The sequence below is a fragment of the Biomphalaria glabrata genome, chromosome 12 (assembly GCF_947242115.1).
Source record: "Biomphalaria glabrata chromosome 12, xgBioGlab47.1, whole genome shotgun sequence".
NCBI classification, from domain to species: domain Eukaryota; kingdom Metazoa; phylum Mollusca; class Gastropoda; family Planorbidae; genus Biomphalaria; species Biomphalaria glabrata.
The window spans coordinates 36,359,848-36,379,665 of record NC_074722.1 but is presented as its reverse complement, the minus strand read 5'-3'; the positions used below and the strand labels follow the sequence as shown (position 1 = coordinate 36,379,665).

Here is a 19,818-nt window from a genome sequence, read left to right as displayed (position 1 = left end):
CTATTGTTTATTTATACAGCTACATTGCTATTACTTGTATAGATTGTATTTTTTGATAATCTGGCTAAATGATGTCAAGTATCATCAAAACTACTTTAGAATTTGGAACTTTATTTAAAATATCTACATTAAATGCAAAAAAAAACAAAAAAAAAACTAAACTTACACAGCAAACTAATCAACTATTTAAAATTAAACAACAAAATTTCTAATTACAAAAAAATATTTATTCCAGTGAGAATGTGTTCTAGCAAATTATAACCAACAAAAACTTGGAAAACAATGGGCTCAGGTTACAACATTAATACATGTTTGTTTGACAAAGAAACTATGTACAGTATGGATGATGACAACTTGAAGAACTCAGCGTCGTTTTTGGAAGATGTTTCCGCCACCTCGTCCTCTCTGACCCCTTCCTCTGGCAGCTGAAATGAAAAAGAAAAAAGAATACATTATTATCAAGAACAAAAGAAAAACTGTTTTTATGCAAGAGAGAGGATCATTTTAATCTCTTTACTTCGATGAAATCAGATCTTGCCATCTGTAGGGCAATGGTGTAAAGAACATCTGTTTCTATGGCTGACTTAACAAGGGTGTCAAGTGGTCAGCACAATGACTAACCATGCTAACTTTCCCCAAACAATGGCCACGTACATATTAAGTTGGGTGGACTAGGGTGCCCTTAAAATCCTGAAATAAAACCACCACAAAGACCACAGTTCAAGAAAGTCAACTATGTGAGAGTTAGATCCCTGGATGTAGGGTTAATGAAATGTACTCACAAGCTACAAGTTGACAGCTAATTACAAGGTTATTATGGTAACTAAGAGCAAAGAAGCAGGACATTTTAATTACTAAAAAAAATATTTAAAAAATACTTAACACCTTTATTATTGTAGTTACATAAATGAAAAAAAATTTTTTTTTAAAGCTAACTCTAGCCTCACATAATATAAATGTTGGACTAGTTTCTCTACTTTTACCCAACTTTATTCTATACACCAGATAGTGACTAAGTGTTGACTTCTTACTATTAAATGAACCTTGTCTAGCATTTATGTTTTAATAGGGACATCAACATTTTGTCAATGATTTTTTTAAATGGGAAGAAATTGTTTTCCCCAACAAAGCCACAACATCCAGAAGAAGAACAAAATTGTGCTATGTTTAAAGCTACATGGTAATACAAAAAAAAATGTTATAAATTTGTAAAGGATTACACCAAATTCAATTTTATAGGAAAAAAAAACATCTTGAATGTATGTTTCTACTCATGGATTTAATCTTGACAACAAAATGGAGGAAGGAGGTGATAGAGGGAAGAAAAACAATGAAATATATGAGAGAGATGCACTATTAACTCAACCTCATTCATTCCATCTTAAGCAGCAACATAATATAGAGCTAAAACAAGGAATGATACTTTTCTCAAATAGCCATTGAATCTACAAGTCAAGTTTACACTAGACATAGTATGTTCCTGTCATTTCTTAATTGCCTATTGTGACTTATACCACTTACAAATAATTGTCTATAGTTTATATAGTAATGCATTACCAGATAGTTCAAGATACTATTAAACTAAAAAGGCCAAGAAGTCAATATTTTAAATTACTTCACCTCTAATGAAAATATAACTATATAAAAGTAATATACAAACAAATAGGATGGAGGCTGTAGATCAACCAAGTTGATTGCATGTTTTTTTTTAAATTATTTTTTTTTAGAAACCAGTAATGCAAATAATTCAAGCATCAATATGCACAGTGTCAATGAGATTTTTAAAAAAGGTAAAGTCAAGGCATTCTAAGATTATAAAATCCTAAAAATACTGATGCCACTTTTACTACTATCAGTATGTCCATAATTTTATAAAGGTTGACAAGTGGCAAAAAAGAAACTATCAGGGAGAACAACAATGTATCTAGACAAATTTGAATTCATTGCACAAAATAAAAGAACTGAGGTAAAAACTGGGCAAGTGAAGTTGCTTTCAGACATTTTTTCTTTGAATGTTAGTTGTACTTCAGACTTGGAGGCGAAGAGATCCCAGTCCAGGCCTGTTTGTTAGATAAAAGCCTTTCTAACGATGAACAGGATAATGGCACATTCTGCACTGATTTCCAACTGGACTCTATCGAAGGTTATGTCAAGTAGAGTATAGAAATATAGATTCTTTAAAATAAATGTTTTTCAAATTCTCTCTTTTGCATTGTTTCTCAAATCAGACTGTAAAGATTATCACTATTCGTTTCTTCCTTCTGAACTAAGCCACACCTGCCTGAGAATGTAGAGATCTAGATTCAACACTTTTTTCAACGTCTACTGTACATTGTGAGCGGATAGTGTCAGCTGAGTTACTGGTCTAAGTCGCGTGCGTCATTGTATTCGTGCCTACTGAACTGTCTTCCCCCCACTCCCCCCAAAAAAAAACACAAAATTCTTATATTGTAACATAGACTTCAGTCTTTTTAAGGCCACAAATATCTGTTACAAGAGAGTTTTAGAGTTTTAGAACACTAAACACTTCAGAATCAACTTGTTTTAGTGACAAAAACAAACAAACAATATAGACATAGACTACATAGCATAGAAACTTTTTTTGGTACAGATATAGATCTAACTAATTTAAATCATTACAGGACAAAAAAAAAAGTTATAATGCTGAAATACTGATAATTTTGGACATTTCCTAAGAAATACTCAAGTAAAAAAAAAATCACATCTAAATATTTGTAAAATATCGCCATTTTTTCCCTGATAAAATTATAAAAGATTGATGAAAAAAAAATGCACTTTTCTGTAAAGACCAACTTTAAGCACACTTCCAGGCTCACAAAAATGGCAGATGTTGAAGTATCTAGCTTCACTTATCACAAATGTAGAGGTTGAAAACAGGATCACAATGGCAACTGGCCCTACCGACCACTGTCAAAAAAAAAACAAAACTGGAACTTTATGGTCATACCACAGGGCTTGCAAAGACTATCCTTCACTTTCAGGATGAAATAGGAAATAGAAGAGGCAGATAGAGAAAGTGATGAGAAGACAACTTCAAAGAATGGACGGACCTGAATTGTCATTCGAGTCATTGAAAGATTCTAGTATCCAGCTCATCTCAAGGCAAAAGACTCAGCTGTTCAAGTGATTAAGTCTAAGTGGGGCCCCAAGTCACAATTGCACAACTATACTAACTACAGTTTACAGTCTAGACTATCTACACTCCATTAAGTCTACAGAACAGTCAAGACAATATCATTATCAACATCATCATTATCATTTAGCTAGGCGAAAAAACCCAGAAGAGCGGAAGTAAAAAAGACCAATAATTTAGAGATTGCGTTTTTGATGTTTTTGTTTTTTTTACATAGGCCGTATGCGTACTTGAAATTTATTACACTTTTCAATGACTTTTGAATGAAATGTGAAAAGTTTTTAAGTTGTGTTATCGATTACTTTAGACAATGGCCTAATAAATGCTTAATTACGATTTTTCAAAAAGTTATTTATCATTTTAAAATTTATTATACAAAATACCCCTTTTTTTGTTTTTAGCAATACAGGGTCAAGGAAAATGCCTGAACATTCATATTTCTTCACGCTAGATATCATGCCTTGCTATAATTCTACCAAGTTTTATTGCGATATCTTCAGCGCATTCATCGAAAAGTTGAAAAAAGGTTAGCATTGTTGGCTATGGCATTTACAATTTACAGTTTTTGATAAAGAAACTTCGTCATAGAAGTAAAACCACTTCAGGCCATGTAAGGCCCAATATTCTAGATATATTCTAGATATGTGAAAATCCGTAAGACCGGAAGTTAAAAAATGTCATCAAATTTTGAGATCGTTTTTTTCTTACTTTCTGTACATAGGCCCTTAATTGAAATCGATTATGATTTTAAATCCATTGGAATCGTGGCTAAAGGAGGTGAATATGGATACATTTTATATCGAGGAACACTTTTTTTCATGTGGACTTTAAAAAAAAATGTGTATTTTCTTACTTTTTGTGTACTTGAAAGTATATGTATTTTTCTTTTTACTGATACTCATTTCAGGCTACGTTTTAGAACTTGATTTTTTTTTGTGCTAATAGAATATATATCTGGCCATATTTCTGCCAAGTTTTATTACGATACCACGTTCACTTTAATTGTTATCGATTATAATGTTGATGCATAAATTTGCACTGCTCCCTATGGGATTTTTATTTATTTTTTTTTTTTGAAAACTAAACTATTTTAAGAATAAAAACTTGCATAGGCTAGTAGATATAGCAATTATGTATAGGTCTAAATAGATTTTAAAGAGTTTTTTGGGTCGCTTCTATTTTTTTTTTTTTTAAAGCGTATTTGAAAAAAATTGTTTTAGGCGATTTTGATCCCACTTTTTAAATATTTTGTTAATTTCTCCCATCACAACGCCGCCATTTTGTCCACACCCCTCAGACATTTCTTGTAGCTCTATACCCGATAATTTGTTTATTTTATCAATTTTTACATTCTAAACAAGTGAAGTTCATAATTATAAAGGAAATCAGATTTGTGAGCTAGAAATTTACTTATAATACTAGATCTACTATTAAATTTCTTATTTAATAAGTAGATTTATCCTCTACGAAACTCAATTCCAACTTTTTAACTTTTTGAGCGGGGGGTGTGTCTCGCTGGCTTAGCGAGCAAGACGCTCTCTACTTCGTTGTTCCATGTCAACCAATGTTAGGTCAAAATGCCCCAAAAAAATCATAACTTTCTAACTGTTTAACTTACATTCATAATTTATACACCATTGGAAAGTTCTTTCAAAGTATTTTAATAATGTACTAACGAAAAATTGTTTTTTCAAAGATAATTTTTTTATTTCACATCCCTATATATTGAAATAGTTTTTATGTATTAATCACATGCGCATGAATTTTAAAGCGCATTTGAAAAAAAATTGTTCCAACTTTTTAACTTTTGATCTGGGGGTGTGTCTCTTCCAGCTTAGCCAGCGAGACACTCATCTTACTTGTTCCATGTCAACCAATCTTAGGTCAAAACGCTACAAAAAAAATCAAATTCATAACTTTCTAACTGTTAAACATACAGTCATAATTTATAGATATCTACACCATTGGCATTGGAAAGCTCCTTTAAAGTATTTTAATGATGTACTAACGATTTTTTTTTTCAAAAATAATTATTTTATTTCACCTCCCTAACAGGCCCTAACCTACAACCTACTTTCATGGACAGGTGAAGATGAAGATCTAGATATAGAATCTAAATTCTAGATCTACTCATCTAGACTCTAATCTAAGTCGGCTAGTTACTCCAAATTCTAAATCTAATCTACATTTTCAAACAATTATTTCCCATGAGAGGGGACTTCAACAACATAATGAATCATGTTGGAACTTACCCTGAGCTCTGAGAATAGCTGATTTTCCACGACCAGCGCCGCCACCTTTGCCTTGCACTTTCTTGAACATGGGGGCATTTTTTAACATGTCAGGTAAAACGAAGAATCGTATTTTGCTGCCTCTGATGTAAACGTTTTCTAGTTGAGCAACACGACCGTCTCTATAAGTCACAGTAATGTTGGCCATTTGACAGTTCATATTATCCTCAGCTTCAATAAGCTTTCCTCTATAAACTTCACCAGTTGAAGTTTCACAAGTAACAATATGCCCTTCGGCTTCATGGAGTACCTTAATCGGTACACCAATGGACATTTTTAATATCCTTTTTGAAGCGAGATCAATATAAAAACTGATCACATAAAATGTACTTAGGATTGCATCGATTGAGTTTACAAACTTACAAATTTGAAATAATCCACAAAGAGAATAATGGCGGAAAGAAGGAAACGTAAATGTAACGCAGTGTTGCCAACTCAAAATAAGATTTTCTAATTTTATATAGATCTAGTTCAAGATTTTGTCAATATAGTTTGAAATAGGTTTTAGCTAAAGAAAGATATATAATTACATTGTGTTAAAAGATATTTTGTAATATGAAATATATACTCTGTTATCAAAAACTAAAGACTATTTAAAAATCGTTTGACTTAAAAAGATTTATAATTTTATTATTCCCAAACAGACATGATTCAAAGGGACTTGTGCAGAAGTTAGTGATTAAAACTGCATGATAATCATAATGTTCAAAATGTTAGATATTTTCCTTCACTAATCCCTTAGTCTGATCGACCGCTGGGGCACCAGACATGATCTGTCGAACACCTCTCTCCATTCTTCTCTGTCTTTTGCTTTGGATAGAATCCTAACATTGGAATCGAGATGCTACAGAAAGATTCTGGTATCACATATATAAAGACCGCATCACAAACGAAGAGATTTGAAACAGGATTACAACGCAAATTTGGCACCATGATGACCTATTTAATACTGTAAAAAAAACAACAACAACAACTAAATGAAACTTTATGGCCATTTCCCAGGGTCCTCAGGGCTCACAAAGATCTTCTTTCAGAAAACAGTAGTAGGAAAACGAAAAAGAGGCAGAGAGAAAAACGATGGGAAAACAACATAGGCCTAAATGAATGGACCGACTAGGACTTGTGTCATCGAAAGAGATTCTACCCAAGGATAGAGAGGTAGGCCTATGGAGAGACAGTCGCAACAGATCATGGGTGGTGTCCCAACGGCTCATCACGGTAAGAGATAGGTGGAAGGTTATGTAATATTTTTTTCATTACTTTCTATAGGCATAATTTTCTTACTATATACAATTTATCTAATCTAGATCCTATCAGAAGATATTATAATTACGTCATAGTACGCCTATTCATGTGCTAACCTTATCACGCACGGTTTTTCTTTTCAATTTTTTTTCTAGCATCAAGTTATTCATTGCGCTACCATTGGGCATTCTCAGATCTAAATCCAACCACGCTGACACATACTTATAAGCAGTGCTTTTTGTGTAAAAAAAAAAAAAAAATAGGTGCCGGTACTCGGTGATTAGGTGCCGGTACTCAGTGATTGATTGCCTAACTTTCAACTAATAAATTAATAATATACGTTAAAATACAAGAAAAGTAATATTTTTTCCCACATTCAAAAAGGTGCCGGTACGCCCATGGGCGCCCGCAGGATTTTTTGCAGGGGGGTTGCAAGTTACCACCTATGGCTCAAAGTCGTAGCTATTTTTTTTTTAATTACTGAGAAAATAAGGCAGATGGCAGAGACATACCTATGTGATATTAAGTTCACCGTAAATACCTGTTTCATGAAATAAAAAAAATATATAAAAAATAACGTGAAAAAACTAATTACTGTTTATCCGTGCAGTCCGTGCATCCTGACGGTCGATTAAACAAAAAATGCAAACGCTGTCAATAATTTAACTAATGAATTGCTTCTCGTCGCCATGGACAAGCCGGCGATGAACGCTTATCTGGCAGTTGTGATAATTTTCTGTACGTTGCAATTCTAAAATCGTTTTTAGGTTGAACTGAGCATTATTATTGCTTGAAAGGCCAGACGTTAATGAAGTAACTAACGAATCAAGATACGGAATGTAAAGTCGTGTTCATTAATATTCCCAAAAAACAAACATGTGGTTTTTGCTCGGTGTATCTGTCGACTGCAAAGTCTCGGCAGCACCAACTCATTACCAAGTTTGTCTGCCAGCAGTGTCACCTTACTCAGGATGCCATCCCTGAAGTGTTCCACAGCATGGTCAAGTTTTTTTTTTATTAAGTCATTAATGTGACTGTTGTTGATGTGCTGTTGAGCGGCCACTTGTACTAAGATGGACAGACTGCAACATCACGGAAACTGGTTCAAAAACGGGTGAATAATTGACGACAATTATAAGACAAATCAGAAACACACGAGAAGCAGACACTGATTACACATATGTAGATTGTCTGGTTTCACTTACAATAGTTACTTTAAAGCAGTCAAAGATCTTCTCAAAGGTTTGACTTAAATTGCGAATGAATTCTGTGTCCATCGTAACTCACACAAAAGAGGTAAATTTAGCACCAACGCGCTCGCTTGGGACTGTTACGGAAAAAAATGATAATCTTCTTGATGACACCGACAGCATTACGTATATTTGAAACGTCATTCAGGTCAATGATACCAAGTTTAAGTCTGTGGGACGCGCAACAGACAAGGTCTGCTTTTTGGATATTTTTCATGAATCCTAGCCTGAACACAGTTCTGAATGCTACCCATCACAGGGGCAGCCATCGTAGCCTTGGCCGAGTAATTTGTCCATGTCCAGACTACATAATGTATTCGCTGACAATGACGTTAGACACAGTGCGACTCTCTTAACAACAGGGACAAAACCTATGACTTCTTCTCGAATACAATCGCCATCAACAAATCTAACACATCTATTCAGTGCCGGAGATATCTGCATACCGAAATACCAAGAAAACGCAGTTAATTCATGCTGTTGCCAGTGCTCAGGCGATGCAAATCAACGTTTTGACTCAGATGTCATAGGAAGAACTTTCTTATATCTCTTCTATCGTAAGCTGGTGGACGTGATTCAACTATTTTATTGAGCGCTAACAATGACCGCAGTCCGCAACTCCACAAGACGTAAATACATTTACCAAGATAACTGCACTCCTCAATCTTGTTCAAAGATACTTTTCCCATATATCAAATCGAAAGATAGCTGGCAAGGATTTGTCCTCCAAGACATATATCATATTCTAGGCCTTCACTAAATATAATGATAACTTTAATATTGTGCAATTGAAAACAAATCGTCACGACTAACATGCTATAGAATATTGAGTTGCAAGCCTATAATAAAGCGCACATGGTCGGACATGAACTACAAATTAGCATATTCTAGTTTATTACAATAATAGCTTATCCTTATTAACTTTATTTCAGTGGAAGCTCTACATGTTAAGTTGCTTCCTAGCAGAAGTTAATTGATTTGAAGATGTAAAAAACTGGTTAAAATTTGGCTACCCAGAATTCAGAGGGGTGCACATGGTCAGCCATCAATTCCTGATAAGCCTAGGCTAGTCTACTGCAACTGTACTTCAGTCATCAGTGCAATCATTACTTGTTCAGTTGTTAATTAGATTTTGATTGATCTGATGGTGCAAAAAAATGGCTAGCTAGAATTTGGCTGCCCAGAATTCGGGGGGGGGGGGCATGGGTATGCCGTACCGGTGCGTATCGTCACAAAAAAAAAGCCCTGCTTATTAGTAGGCCTATGGCTGGCTTCCTCGCCGTGCGATATGCGCGCTGGACTGTTGTTCGGTCGTCTCGATTATCCTGGGTTCACACCCTGCTCGCTGCGGTCCCCTGTCGTCCTGCTGGGGGGTTGGACTGGAAAGTAGATTATCTTCAACTCAGAAGGAACATCCGAAACATTTTACAAACATTTTAACGTGATTTACAGAAACCTCTTGCTGCTGAATTTTATTACCAAAATGTTTCCAGTCGCAGAAGCTTTCGTTTGTTGATTGGCCTCCAGTAGCCATCGAGCCAAACAACTTACTAGGAAAAGAAAATACTCTCTTTAGTCTTTGGTATAAGAACAAAGTGTACGATAGAAGCTGCAGTGGTTTATTGACTTTCGCAGATCCGACTTTGTAATGAAAAATGTCCGCGTTTTTTTTTTTTTTCATACTGAAACACTGGTTTTTCCTCTCCACCCGATGAATATCAACAGTAGCATATTGTGGAAAAATGAATACGTCATCATCAAACTTTCTGGATGCTGATTGGCCGAAATAACTATACAAGCTAGGCCACAGTAGCCTACAAAACAAGGAATCCTTCTCACACACCCTCGTCCCTTTTTTTTTCTATGGCCTATAGCCAGTCCGCCTCTGGAGGTATAAGAGAATTTAGTCTATAGCGAATGTCTAAAAATAGTGCTTTTTGTGTACTCTGTGTTAAAAAAAAAAGGAATTGCTGATATGTTTTAAAAGATATAGGACTACAATTTTTTATGTTTATTTTTTTTACACGTAATGATCTGATTTCTAAGGTCATTCGGTTATAACACTAGGCTACTTAATTGTTATTATCTAGTTCCCAAATGATCTTAAATGGACCAATCGTAAATAAACACATTTAGCCACGTCATAATATTAATAAAACAATGAAAAATACGTATCACGTGACAACCACTAAGGATTACATAATTTGTATAGAAGATATATAGAATCACGTGGCTAAATGTTGTTTGTTTACGATTGGTGAATGAGGTCCATTGTTTGTAAAATGTTTGACATGTTTCGGATGTTCCTTCGGAGTTGAAGATAATCTACTTCCTGTCCAAACCTCCCGTAGAAAGACGGGGGATTGCAGCGGGCGGGGTTTGAACCCGGTACCATCGAGACGACACATTTTTTTCTATATTTCTGTAAAATTTCTTCGTTCAGACCTTGCGATCTCTAGGACAGATGATGTAAAGCTCATATGTTTCTAAGGCTGGCAGTTAACAAGGGTGCCTTTTACTTTTCTCCAACTAATGTCAGGATGGACTTAGTAGGCCCTAAGATCCCGAAATTGAAATCTTCACCAGGATTCGAACTCGGGCCCCCCAGTTTGTAAGCCAAGCGCTTTACCGCTTAGCCACCGCGCCTTCTGTATTAAAACTTTAATAAATGTAAATTGGATTTAAAAAAAAAACAACAAAGAGGAGATAAATGTGTTTACAATTTATCGTAAAGATCGCCAAATGCTAAATGTATCCCCAAAAGATGATTGAAATGAATAAAAAGAAAACAAACTATGTCATTACAACTGCATGTTTGTGAAGTATTTCTTTAGGGCTTTCCCGTTTAAGGCCAAATCGTACAGAGAGTTGTTTTGTTCCATGTTTTGACATAATGACATCATAAATGTTCAAAAGAGAATTCGAGGCAAAGCGGTAACCATAGACATAGCCTATATATTTATTTATGTCTATGGCGGTAACTAACAGCCTTTTTTTTTTTACTGCTATCTAAGGTTACCAGATAGCTAAAGTGTACGCTCAAATAGGATACAAAGCAAGAAAAACCAAAAGTGGACCAAAAGAAAGCCACAAAAATAAACTTTCAAAACGTGTGTACTCGGTACCCTACACCACGGAACTAGTGCCTACACTTCCTTTGGGATATCAACACAGTCGACATCGTTCCGACCACAACTAATGTCCAGGCATTCATCTCATTTCCATGAGATGATCCATAGTCGCCTCGCGACTGAAGGAGGCCATATATCAACACAGTCGAAACAGTTTCCCATCCCACAATGGACGATAGTGGACGGGTGCCACAAGATTTAGTTTCGAGTTCAAATGAAAATATGACCTTGCTAATTCTTCCATTAACATGCTGGAAACATTTTTTTTTAGTATAGCCATGAAATCACACAGAATCCTAGATGTTCTTGATCAGTTGTATTTTTTTATTTGCTCAATCAATCTCAGCCGACCTAAAAAGATAATGCTTACTAAATTTAGATTTCCATTTCTCTAAAAGGAGAAATGCGTAGCAACCTTTTTTTTTTGTCATTTCAAAACAAAACCACAAAATTTGAAAAAAAAAAAATAAAAAAAATGGTTATAAATACTATAGTTTTAATGGTATACTATTTTTCTAAACACCGAAATTATTTTGTACTTGCTCAGAAATCAGAAGAGCTACACCAGGAAGTTTTCCGGAAGTAAATTATTCTCACATCCCCCTAACTACATTCGTGGAGAAATAATCTAAAGTTGGTGTATATAGTGACATTTTTAAGATGCCGGTAAAAAGAAATTGTATTTTTTTTTAATGATTGATTCTAGATCTCAATGTATTGTTATTGACCTACTTTAAAAATATTTGTCCTACTTGAGAAGTTTTTAAAACTAGATCTAGACTCTAGATCAGCATTTACTTATTCAGTCGATAGGTTTTTGGATTGGTATATTACGGTTACCACGCCCACTTTCGATCCGATTTTGATACACATCAGGACAGGATTATTTTAATATTTATCATTATTAATATTTAACTATTTTAAGTTAGTAGTAAATCTAGATCTAGATGCTAGATCTATTTATAATTCAACATTGTTACAGATCTAGATCTACTTTCTTTTTTTTAATAACATATTTCTAATTTTTATTTAAGATCTCAAATCTAGTAGATGTAATAAATAATAGTCTAGAATAGTCTTAATTGAAATTCTAGACTATTATTGTAGACTCTATATATGTGACTCCTTTGGCTTGGTAGACAATGGATGCCCCCAGATGAGTCACTAGTTTTAGTTTGTCTTGAGTCAGGCAGAATCTGGTGTAACTATTTCAAGCCAATTCTGGAGCAGCAAAGTTTGCTAAAGCTCGTGCATGTGAATGACTCTGATTTTGGGCTAGTTGATAGGGCAGCTTTCTTGTTCTTGACTAACCACTTCTTTCTTTTGCTCTTGGCCAAAACAATAGCGAGACTGTGCAAACAAATATTGGCAGGACCTGTATCAAAATATTCATTTTTTTTTCCATCTAGCTTTCTATATAGTTTTTGTTTTATAGAGTTTTTTTCAGGCTAGTTTCTTGTTTGGAACATGGTCAGCTCTCTAAGGTGACACTCTGCAAAGGCAAATTTCATTCGTGCTAACCTTTGGCTTCTGAAACATATCTACTCATTCTGTTGAGTCTGTTTCTGAGACAAAATAATATATGTTAGTAATGTTGGAACAGCTTGAATAGGCATCATGCTTTTACATTTCCTTTTTTGTTTTGTTTACTTTATTTTTAACAAATTACGACTCAAGGCCTTACAGGACGTAACTTTAGAAAACTGTCTCGAATTAGAAATATAACTCAACAGCAAGTTATCCTTGAATGTTAGCGAAAATGCATTGTCATTGTTTTACCATGCTCACATCTGCAGTATTTTAAGCTTCAACATCACTGCCTGGTATGGCAATCTGATCATAAAAAAAAATAAGAATAAACTTGATAAAATTGGAAATGCTGCCAATAAGATCATAGGCAAACAAACAAACAACACTTGGACACTTATTAGAGAAAAACATTGCTAAGAAAGCTATAAAGATTTTAAGCATAAAAAATCACCATCTTCTTCGTGATTTTAACATTTTACCATCATAAAGAAGATCTAAGACACGGACCACAAAAACAAGTAGACACAAGAACTCTTTTGTTCATTTGGCAATTAAATTGAACAATATATAACTTACTGTTCTAAATTTCGCATGTAATGTTAAAGAGAAACTGGGATATCAACGTATATCTTGTGTGCTCATGTACAAATGTTTGCTGTAATCATGTATTGTTTTTGGTATTGCACAATAGTAACACAAATTTCTTCACGGATGATAAAGATTATTATGTTAGAAACGAACGAGTATTCATTCTCTGTCGCTACCAGGGTCGAGTTTTGTTAAAAAGAAACAAAATTCATTGTAGTCCCTTTATCAGTTTCCACTGAGAAATTTTCTGGTGATGTGGCAGGTCTGCAGCAGTACCGCCCTCTGTTAGGCAACAAGAATGTTCCTAGGAATGTTAAGGGCCTTGAAAGTATCTGTGAGGTTAGATACGCCATTTCTGTTGAGGGTTGGTTGATAGATCTATGCTAAGGCCTAAACACAACCCTGACTGTTGGGGGCTCATTATTTTTATTATTATTATTATCATTATCTTTGACTTGCTGGTAGCTTTTTTCTCAGCATCATTTCAAACCAGTATTCCATTGATTTAGCTTCTTTGCCTTTCTTATTTAACTCTCTCATATCTTTTCACAGGCTTATCACTCGCAGTTTTTGAATCCGCCAAAGTTGATAGGCAACATGGCGCTGCTTCCTATACGTACACAGTACAAAGGCCCTGCACCTAAAGACAGTATGTTATTATTAAATACGCTAATAGATTTAGGCTGTAATTATATATTCTTGATTATTTAATAAAACAACACATTATTAGCATCACATTAATTAAATTTTGTTGCAGGGGATAATTGGGGGGGGGGGGTGAGGTAAAATTGAAGTGAGGATTATTAAAATTAGGCTTACATTTTTTAGTGTTCTGTAAATTACTAAAATTAAAAGAAAGAAGTTTTTTTTTGTTTTTTTTTTACCCACGGGGCATGGTGGCAGGTTGTTAAAGTGCTTGGCTTCCAAACTGGGGGTCTTGAGTTTGAATCCTGGTTAAGTCTGCCCTTGAATCCACCCAACTGTAATGGGTACCTGAAATGCTTTGTACTTTGTATAAGTTGGGAAAGTGAAGACATTTGTGCTGGCCACATGACAACCTGGCAACGTGATAACCTTGCTGACCATTTTGTCATAGAAACTGATGAGCTTTACATCACCTGCTTCAATGAATCGCTCTCTTACAATGTTCTAAATGTTTTGTTGCTGATTTTTAGTCTTCAATTTGTGGTTCTTAGATTTTAGAAAAAAGGGTCTGACAAGGCGTGGTAGCACGGCCATGTCCAGACTTAGGATTGGCCACACCTACATCACGCACTCTTTTGTGCTCAAGAGAGACGAGCCCCCACTTTGTGAGTACTGTGACTCTCGCCTCACCGTGGAACATATCCTCGTTGATTGCCCCAGATACCAGGATGTCAGGGAGAAATATTTTATAGCCACTAACTTAAAAACACTATTCGATAATGTCGACCCTGGGAAGGTACTGGGCTTTATCCGGGAAACGGGGTTGTCTACGAAGATCTGATTTATGAATTTGTGAACATGTACTATTTACATTAGATTTTTTTCCAAATTATTAAATTTTTACTACCTTTACTATTTTAACTGTGAATAGACCTTGATTTAAATGATTTAACTGTATAGAATTAAGCCCTTGTTATGTAGAGAGAGAGAGTAGTCCTTAAGGGACTGCAGGCACGACATGGCCTAAATTGTGCCAATGTGCCTAAAATCAAATCATTTTAGAAAAATTATGGCATGTACTATGAATGTAATTTTTTTCTGGGCAGCCTCCAACAGATTATTGTTTAGCTCTAAGATTTACTTTTTGTTTGTGATGATTGTAGGGTTAAGAACAAAAGCTTATTCATCTTACCTCCCATAATATTACATTGATTTTGTTATATATGTTATACCTGTTATTTCCAATGATAGAATTTTGTGTTGGGTTTTCAGCCACAGACTATGATATCATTGATGAAGCCATCTATTTTTTCAAAGCAAATATTTTCTTCAGGAATTATGAAATCAAGGTAAAATAAATCTTTTTAAAATTTGTTTTTCTGTTTTGTTTAATATTATTTTATTTTTTTAATAAACAACACTTTTCATAATATTAGAGCAGTCTGAGGATTTAAAATTAAAAATAGTTTTGAAGCTGGCCTTAATTAAAAGTGCAGCTATGGAAAAAAATTTATAGATTTACTTGTTATAACAAGTGGCAAAAGTAATGTCTTCCTAAGTCTTAAATGGGAAATTGTACTAGTTCAACTTGTAGGTATAAGTGTGGGCATGATAAATATAAAGCTGATTTACCAGACACTAAAGTTTATGTATGTACATTTTAACTAGAGAAAAAAAAAAAAAAAAACTTTGATATATTGACCTATATCTATTCCCAGAGTGAGGCAGACAGAACTTTGATCTATATCACTTTGTATATAAGTGAATGTCTTAAAAAACTTCAAAGGGTAAGGAAAAATTTTTGTCTAATATTTTGATCTGACAGTTTTGATAGAGAAATAATGTATGGCTTGCTTTAAAATATTGGAGTTTTTCAATGCTGTACCATGCATGGAAATGAAGGGTCTGATAAACTTTCAAAGCTTTTCCTAAATAAGTTGAAGAACAAGCACGACCCACCAGAAGCTGATGCCTGGCCACAGTTGTCTAGATTAGAACTAACAGGCACTGCATAGAACAGTCCTCTCTTCCATTATGAAACTGGGTTAACAATCTATTTGAGCATAGAAGCTGATGCCTGGCCACCGTTGTCTGACACTGCATAGAACAGTCCTCTCTTCCATTATGAAACTGGGTCAACAATCTATTTGAGCATAGAAGCTGATTCCTGGCCACCGTTGTCAGGCACTGCATAGAACAGTCCTCTCTTCCATTATGAAACTGGGACAACAATCTATTTGAGCATAGAAGCTGATGCCTGGCCACCGTTGTCTGACACTGCATAGAACAGTCCTCTCTTCCATTATGAAACTGGGTTAACAGTCTATTTTAGCATAGAAGCTGATGCCTTTAAACTGCAGACTTTATAGACAGGACCTCCAAACAGGCACTGCATAGAACAATCCCATCCATCCCAGTGGTGCTACAGCCCATGGAGGACCCTGGCTTGCTTTATCTCTCCATTCTGATCTATCCTGTGATTTACATCTCCATGCCCAGACTTTAAGCTTTTGTAGATGTGCCTCTAGCTTAGAACAATCACATCCTCCATTATGAAAATGGATTAACAGTCAGATTGAGCATAGTATATATTTAAAAAATTGGCACATATAAAAATTAAGAGATCTTACCTCTGACATTAGTATTACTAATAAACAGTATCTAAACACAATAGGGGCTGAGTGGTTAAGCGCTTGGCTTTCTGAAACTAGGGTCCTGTGTTCAAATCTCAGGTTTTATTACTTGAAAAGATTAAACAGTTTGTTCAACAAAAATCTGCAGGTTACTTTTGGACTACGTGTAAAGTAACTCAATCCTAGTAGTCTTGATTTTATTTGGAGTAAGAGTTCTTCATTCATAGCTATTCTAAAAGCAGGATTCAATCATTGGAGTGTTTGCTTTTGATATTTATGCATATGTGGGTGAGCAATATGTGCATGCATACAACATGTGTGTGTGTGTTGGCTGTGTGTTCAATTATTTCAAATTGTTTTGTTAGTTTAGTTAAATTTGCGTTTTTGTTTATTTCAAGTGTTCGTCACGCAGTCAAGGAGACAAAGAGATGTACACATTAGGCATTTCCAACTTTCCAATTCCTGGCGAGGCTGGCTTCCCATTGAATGCAATGTATGTCAAGCCAGCAAATAAAGCAGAAGATGGTAAGATTCATTCTACAGTACACCTTTAAGTATTTCCAAGATTTCTATCCTTGTGAATCTAGGTTTCAAATGAATTTAACACATAGAAAGCAATTTGTTCAGCTAATAAATTGAAGCCTACATGATTTTTACTATTTGTTTGTGTGAATCATTATAAACTCTTCTAATACAGATACTATGAGGCAGTACCTTCAACAACTGAGGCAGGAAACTGGAGTCAGGCTTTTAGATAAAGTCTTTGATGCCACAGATAAGCCAAGCAAGGTAATGCCTTTACAATGCACTGGACCTTGTGACCAGTTTGCTGAAATAATATTTTTTTTTGCATAAGAGCCATTTAATTTAAGAATATGTTGAACTACAAAGACAAAACTTGGACTTACTGTACTATAAACAAATATTTGAATGTTAATAAGTATTTTACATTTTTATAGTACTTTTCTTAGGCTGACAACTCTTGGATTCTTTAAGAATTTTAATTATAAGTAAAAGAAAAATATATTTTTTTGGTTATTGTATTGCTAATAAGAATCTTTCATCTATTCCAGTGGTGGCTGTGCTTTGCCAAAAGGAAGTTTATGGACAAGAGTCTTTCAGCTCCAGGATATTAAAAATGGCAGCATTTGTTTTTTTTTTTAATGGGGGTTCTAGTAGTCCAATATTTAATCTTATATTACCTGGCACTAGACGTTAGTTGTATCCAAAATATTGTTAATTTAATGGCAAGAATAAAATTTTGTCAATCACTTCAGCTAAATTAGCATTATGGTATTTACTGTTTTACATGTTTTAAAACATGTCTCTACTGTTTTGCATGGAATGACTGGTGTGTGAATCAGATTGCTATAAATATGCAAGTCTATGTTAATTCTAAGGAAAAGCCTGCATCTGTGTTAGCCTTACTTTCTGTTAACGTAGGTAATTATGTTCTGGTAGATTGAAGAGCATGGATGCTTATGAATCCTATCACACCTTATTTGATTTGAAAAAATAATTTATTACCAGTGCTAGTGTAAAGAGGAAACTGTACATTCCTAAAGTCAATGGTGTGACTCAAAGTATTCAAATAAAATGTGAATGCTTCATAAATATTCTGTATTTTTACCAACCAAGCTTCTGGCTTATGTCACTAAAATTAGAAACTACTTTGCTATTAAAAGTATGCACCTTTCAATTGAGTAAGCTTTATATTTTGTTATTCTGTAACAGTAAAATGTCAATATTATGGTCTGTGTTGGATTGTAGTTCCAGACAGCTAGTACAACTAAACCATTTTGTCAATATTATTTGGCTTAATAAAGAACTTCAATAAAACTTGAACAAACTATTTTGTAACAAAAATGAATGTATTGATAATATTTACAGCTTTCACTTCTGGCAGAACTGCAGGGGCAATAATACAATGATGAACAATAGCAACAAAATACATATCACTTCAAAACTACTATAAAAATAACCTGTATCTTTTCTGTGTCAACTCTCTTTCATAAGCAATTCTCAGAGCTATTTATAACTTAATGGTTAACTCGTGGTTACCTCAGAATCTATTCAGCCAATTTGAATACACGCACACTCCTTAACAAATATATACATAAAAAAAATTTGGATTTAAAAAACAACAACTAGGTAATGTGTAGAACATTTAAAACAGAACAGGATCTCAGTGTTACTTATTCTGTCTTGTCGTATAATTTTCAAGATACCGGTACTGAAGAGACAGCGCAAGTGGAAGATATTTAATTTGGGCTCTTGCTTTGCTCATGTGATCTATGTTTTACTACCGCACAATACTGACAATAGGCTATACAGAACACAATCATTGTAGACACTTGCAGACCTGCATCTTTGATTTCGTGGTGAGTTTATTAGTAGTCTGAAAGTTGAAGCAGCCTACCCATTGCACTGGTTTTTTTTTCTCTTCTTCTAGGGACAGGTTGTCTTTAATTGTGGATCGTAATTTTAAGTTGCTGAATTCGTGCACGACATCTTGCAGGGATTCATCTATAAACATGGTTTTTGGTGTTGGATCGGGTGGTGCAATCCCACTACTTTTCTTGAGGCTGATTGTCAGCCCATAAGTTTTTACAGGCCTGAGAAAAATTGAACATTAGTTCCTCTCATTTGTGCATGTCAGCACTGCTGCTCATCTGCAAAGAGCATGTCTCTTTTATAAGGGTAACTTTATAGCGATGTTACGTAGCTGATCATCAATCTAAAATGGAGGTAAAGGCCATTCATTGACTTGCCAAGGCAAACACATGGTGGATAAGCATAGAGAAAAATGTGTTCATAAAAGCGTTAGGGTGCAGGACGCATCGTGAATGGAAACCCCCTCAACGTGGTAGACCAGTTTACATATCTGGGAAGCACTGTATTCAGTGGTGCATCCTTTCACATAAACCTACCACCATCAGTTATTTCTGTGATGATGTGGCAAAATATGTAGATCACAGCTAGAACGGCGTAGCTACGTGCAATAAAGTGTTTGTCAGTCGTGATACGGTGATCAACACTTTTGTCATCTTATCTTATGAAATAAAGACGTTACTTCAAAAAAAAAAAAAAGAAAAGAAAACCTACATCCGACACATGTTCCTTGGTCAATCTAGTCATGCATGTTAATCAATGACTTAAACGGTCCAACAGACAAAAGGATGGGTAAAGGTAATGTATATAGGTCTGGGGTCGTCGCCTAGTGGGAAATTATATATGGGATCGTGGAACTAAAAAGATTGCGAACTAAAGTAGCGATGACTCACAGACCTATATATATTTCTATGTCTATGACATGAAGTCACTCTTTTTTTCTTAGAAAATACAAAGTGT

The 19,818-nt window shown here is 34.7% G+C and overlaps 2 protein-coding genes across 2 annotated transcripts; one reads left to right on the top strand and one right to left on the bottom strand.

Annotated features, from left to right (window-relative positions):
- Positions 1–205: 205 nt before the first annotated feature.
- Positions 206–5,877, bottom strand: LOC106055855 (small nuclear ribonucleoprotein Sm D3-like). Its single transcript, XM_013212343.2, has 2 exons — positions 5,407–5,877; positions 206–425 (listed from the first exon to the last, which is right to left on the bottom strand). Exons 1-2 carry the CDS (start codon positions 5,717–5,719, stop codon positions 364–366), a joined length of 375 nt encoding a protein of 124 aa, XP_013067797.1. The 5' UTR covers positions 5,720–5,877; the 3' UTR covers positions 206–363.
- A 5,720-nt stretch (positions 5,878–11,597) lies between these two features.
- On the top strand, positions 11,598–18,166 carry LOC106055854 (actin-related protein 2/3 complex subunit 3-A-like). The gene is made up of 7 exons (XM_056006840.1): positions 11,598–11,737; positions 13,742–13,838; positions 15,107–15,183; positions 15,553–15,621; positions 16,866–16,992; positions 17,165–17,256; positions 17,541–18,166. The coding sequence occupies exons 1-7, from the start codon at positions 11,732–11,734 to the stop codon at positions 17,601–17,603; spliced, it is 531 nt and encodes a 176-aa protein (XP_055862815.1). The 5' UTR covers positions 11,598–11,731; the 3' UTR covers positions 17,604–18,166.
- The last annotated feature ends 1,652 nt before the right edge of the window (positions 18,167–19,818 follow it).

What these genes read in the sequence shown, in the direction of transcription:
- LOC106055855 (XM_013212343.2), bottom strand. Translation starts at nt 5,719, where the DNA reads ATGTCCATTGGTGTACCGATTAAGGTACTCCATGAAGCCGAAGGGCAT. An exon ending in AGCTATTCTCAGAGCTCAGG is followed by an intron (nt 426 to 5,406) that starts GTAAGTTCCAAC and finishes TTTTCATTTCAG; the next exon opens with CTGCCAGAGGAAGGGGTCAG.
- LOC106055854 (XM_056006840.1), top strand. An exon ending in TCAGGAATTATGAAATCAAG is followed by an intron (nt 15,184 to 15,552) that starts GTAAAATAAATC and finishes ATCTATTCCCAG; the next exon opens with AGTGAGGCAGACAGAACTTT. An exon ending in AGCAAATAAAGCAGAAGATG is followed by an intron (nt 16,993 to 17,164) that starts GTAAGATTCATT and finishes CTTCTAATACAG; the next exon opens with ATACTATGAGGCAGTACCTT.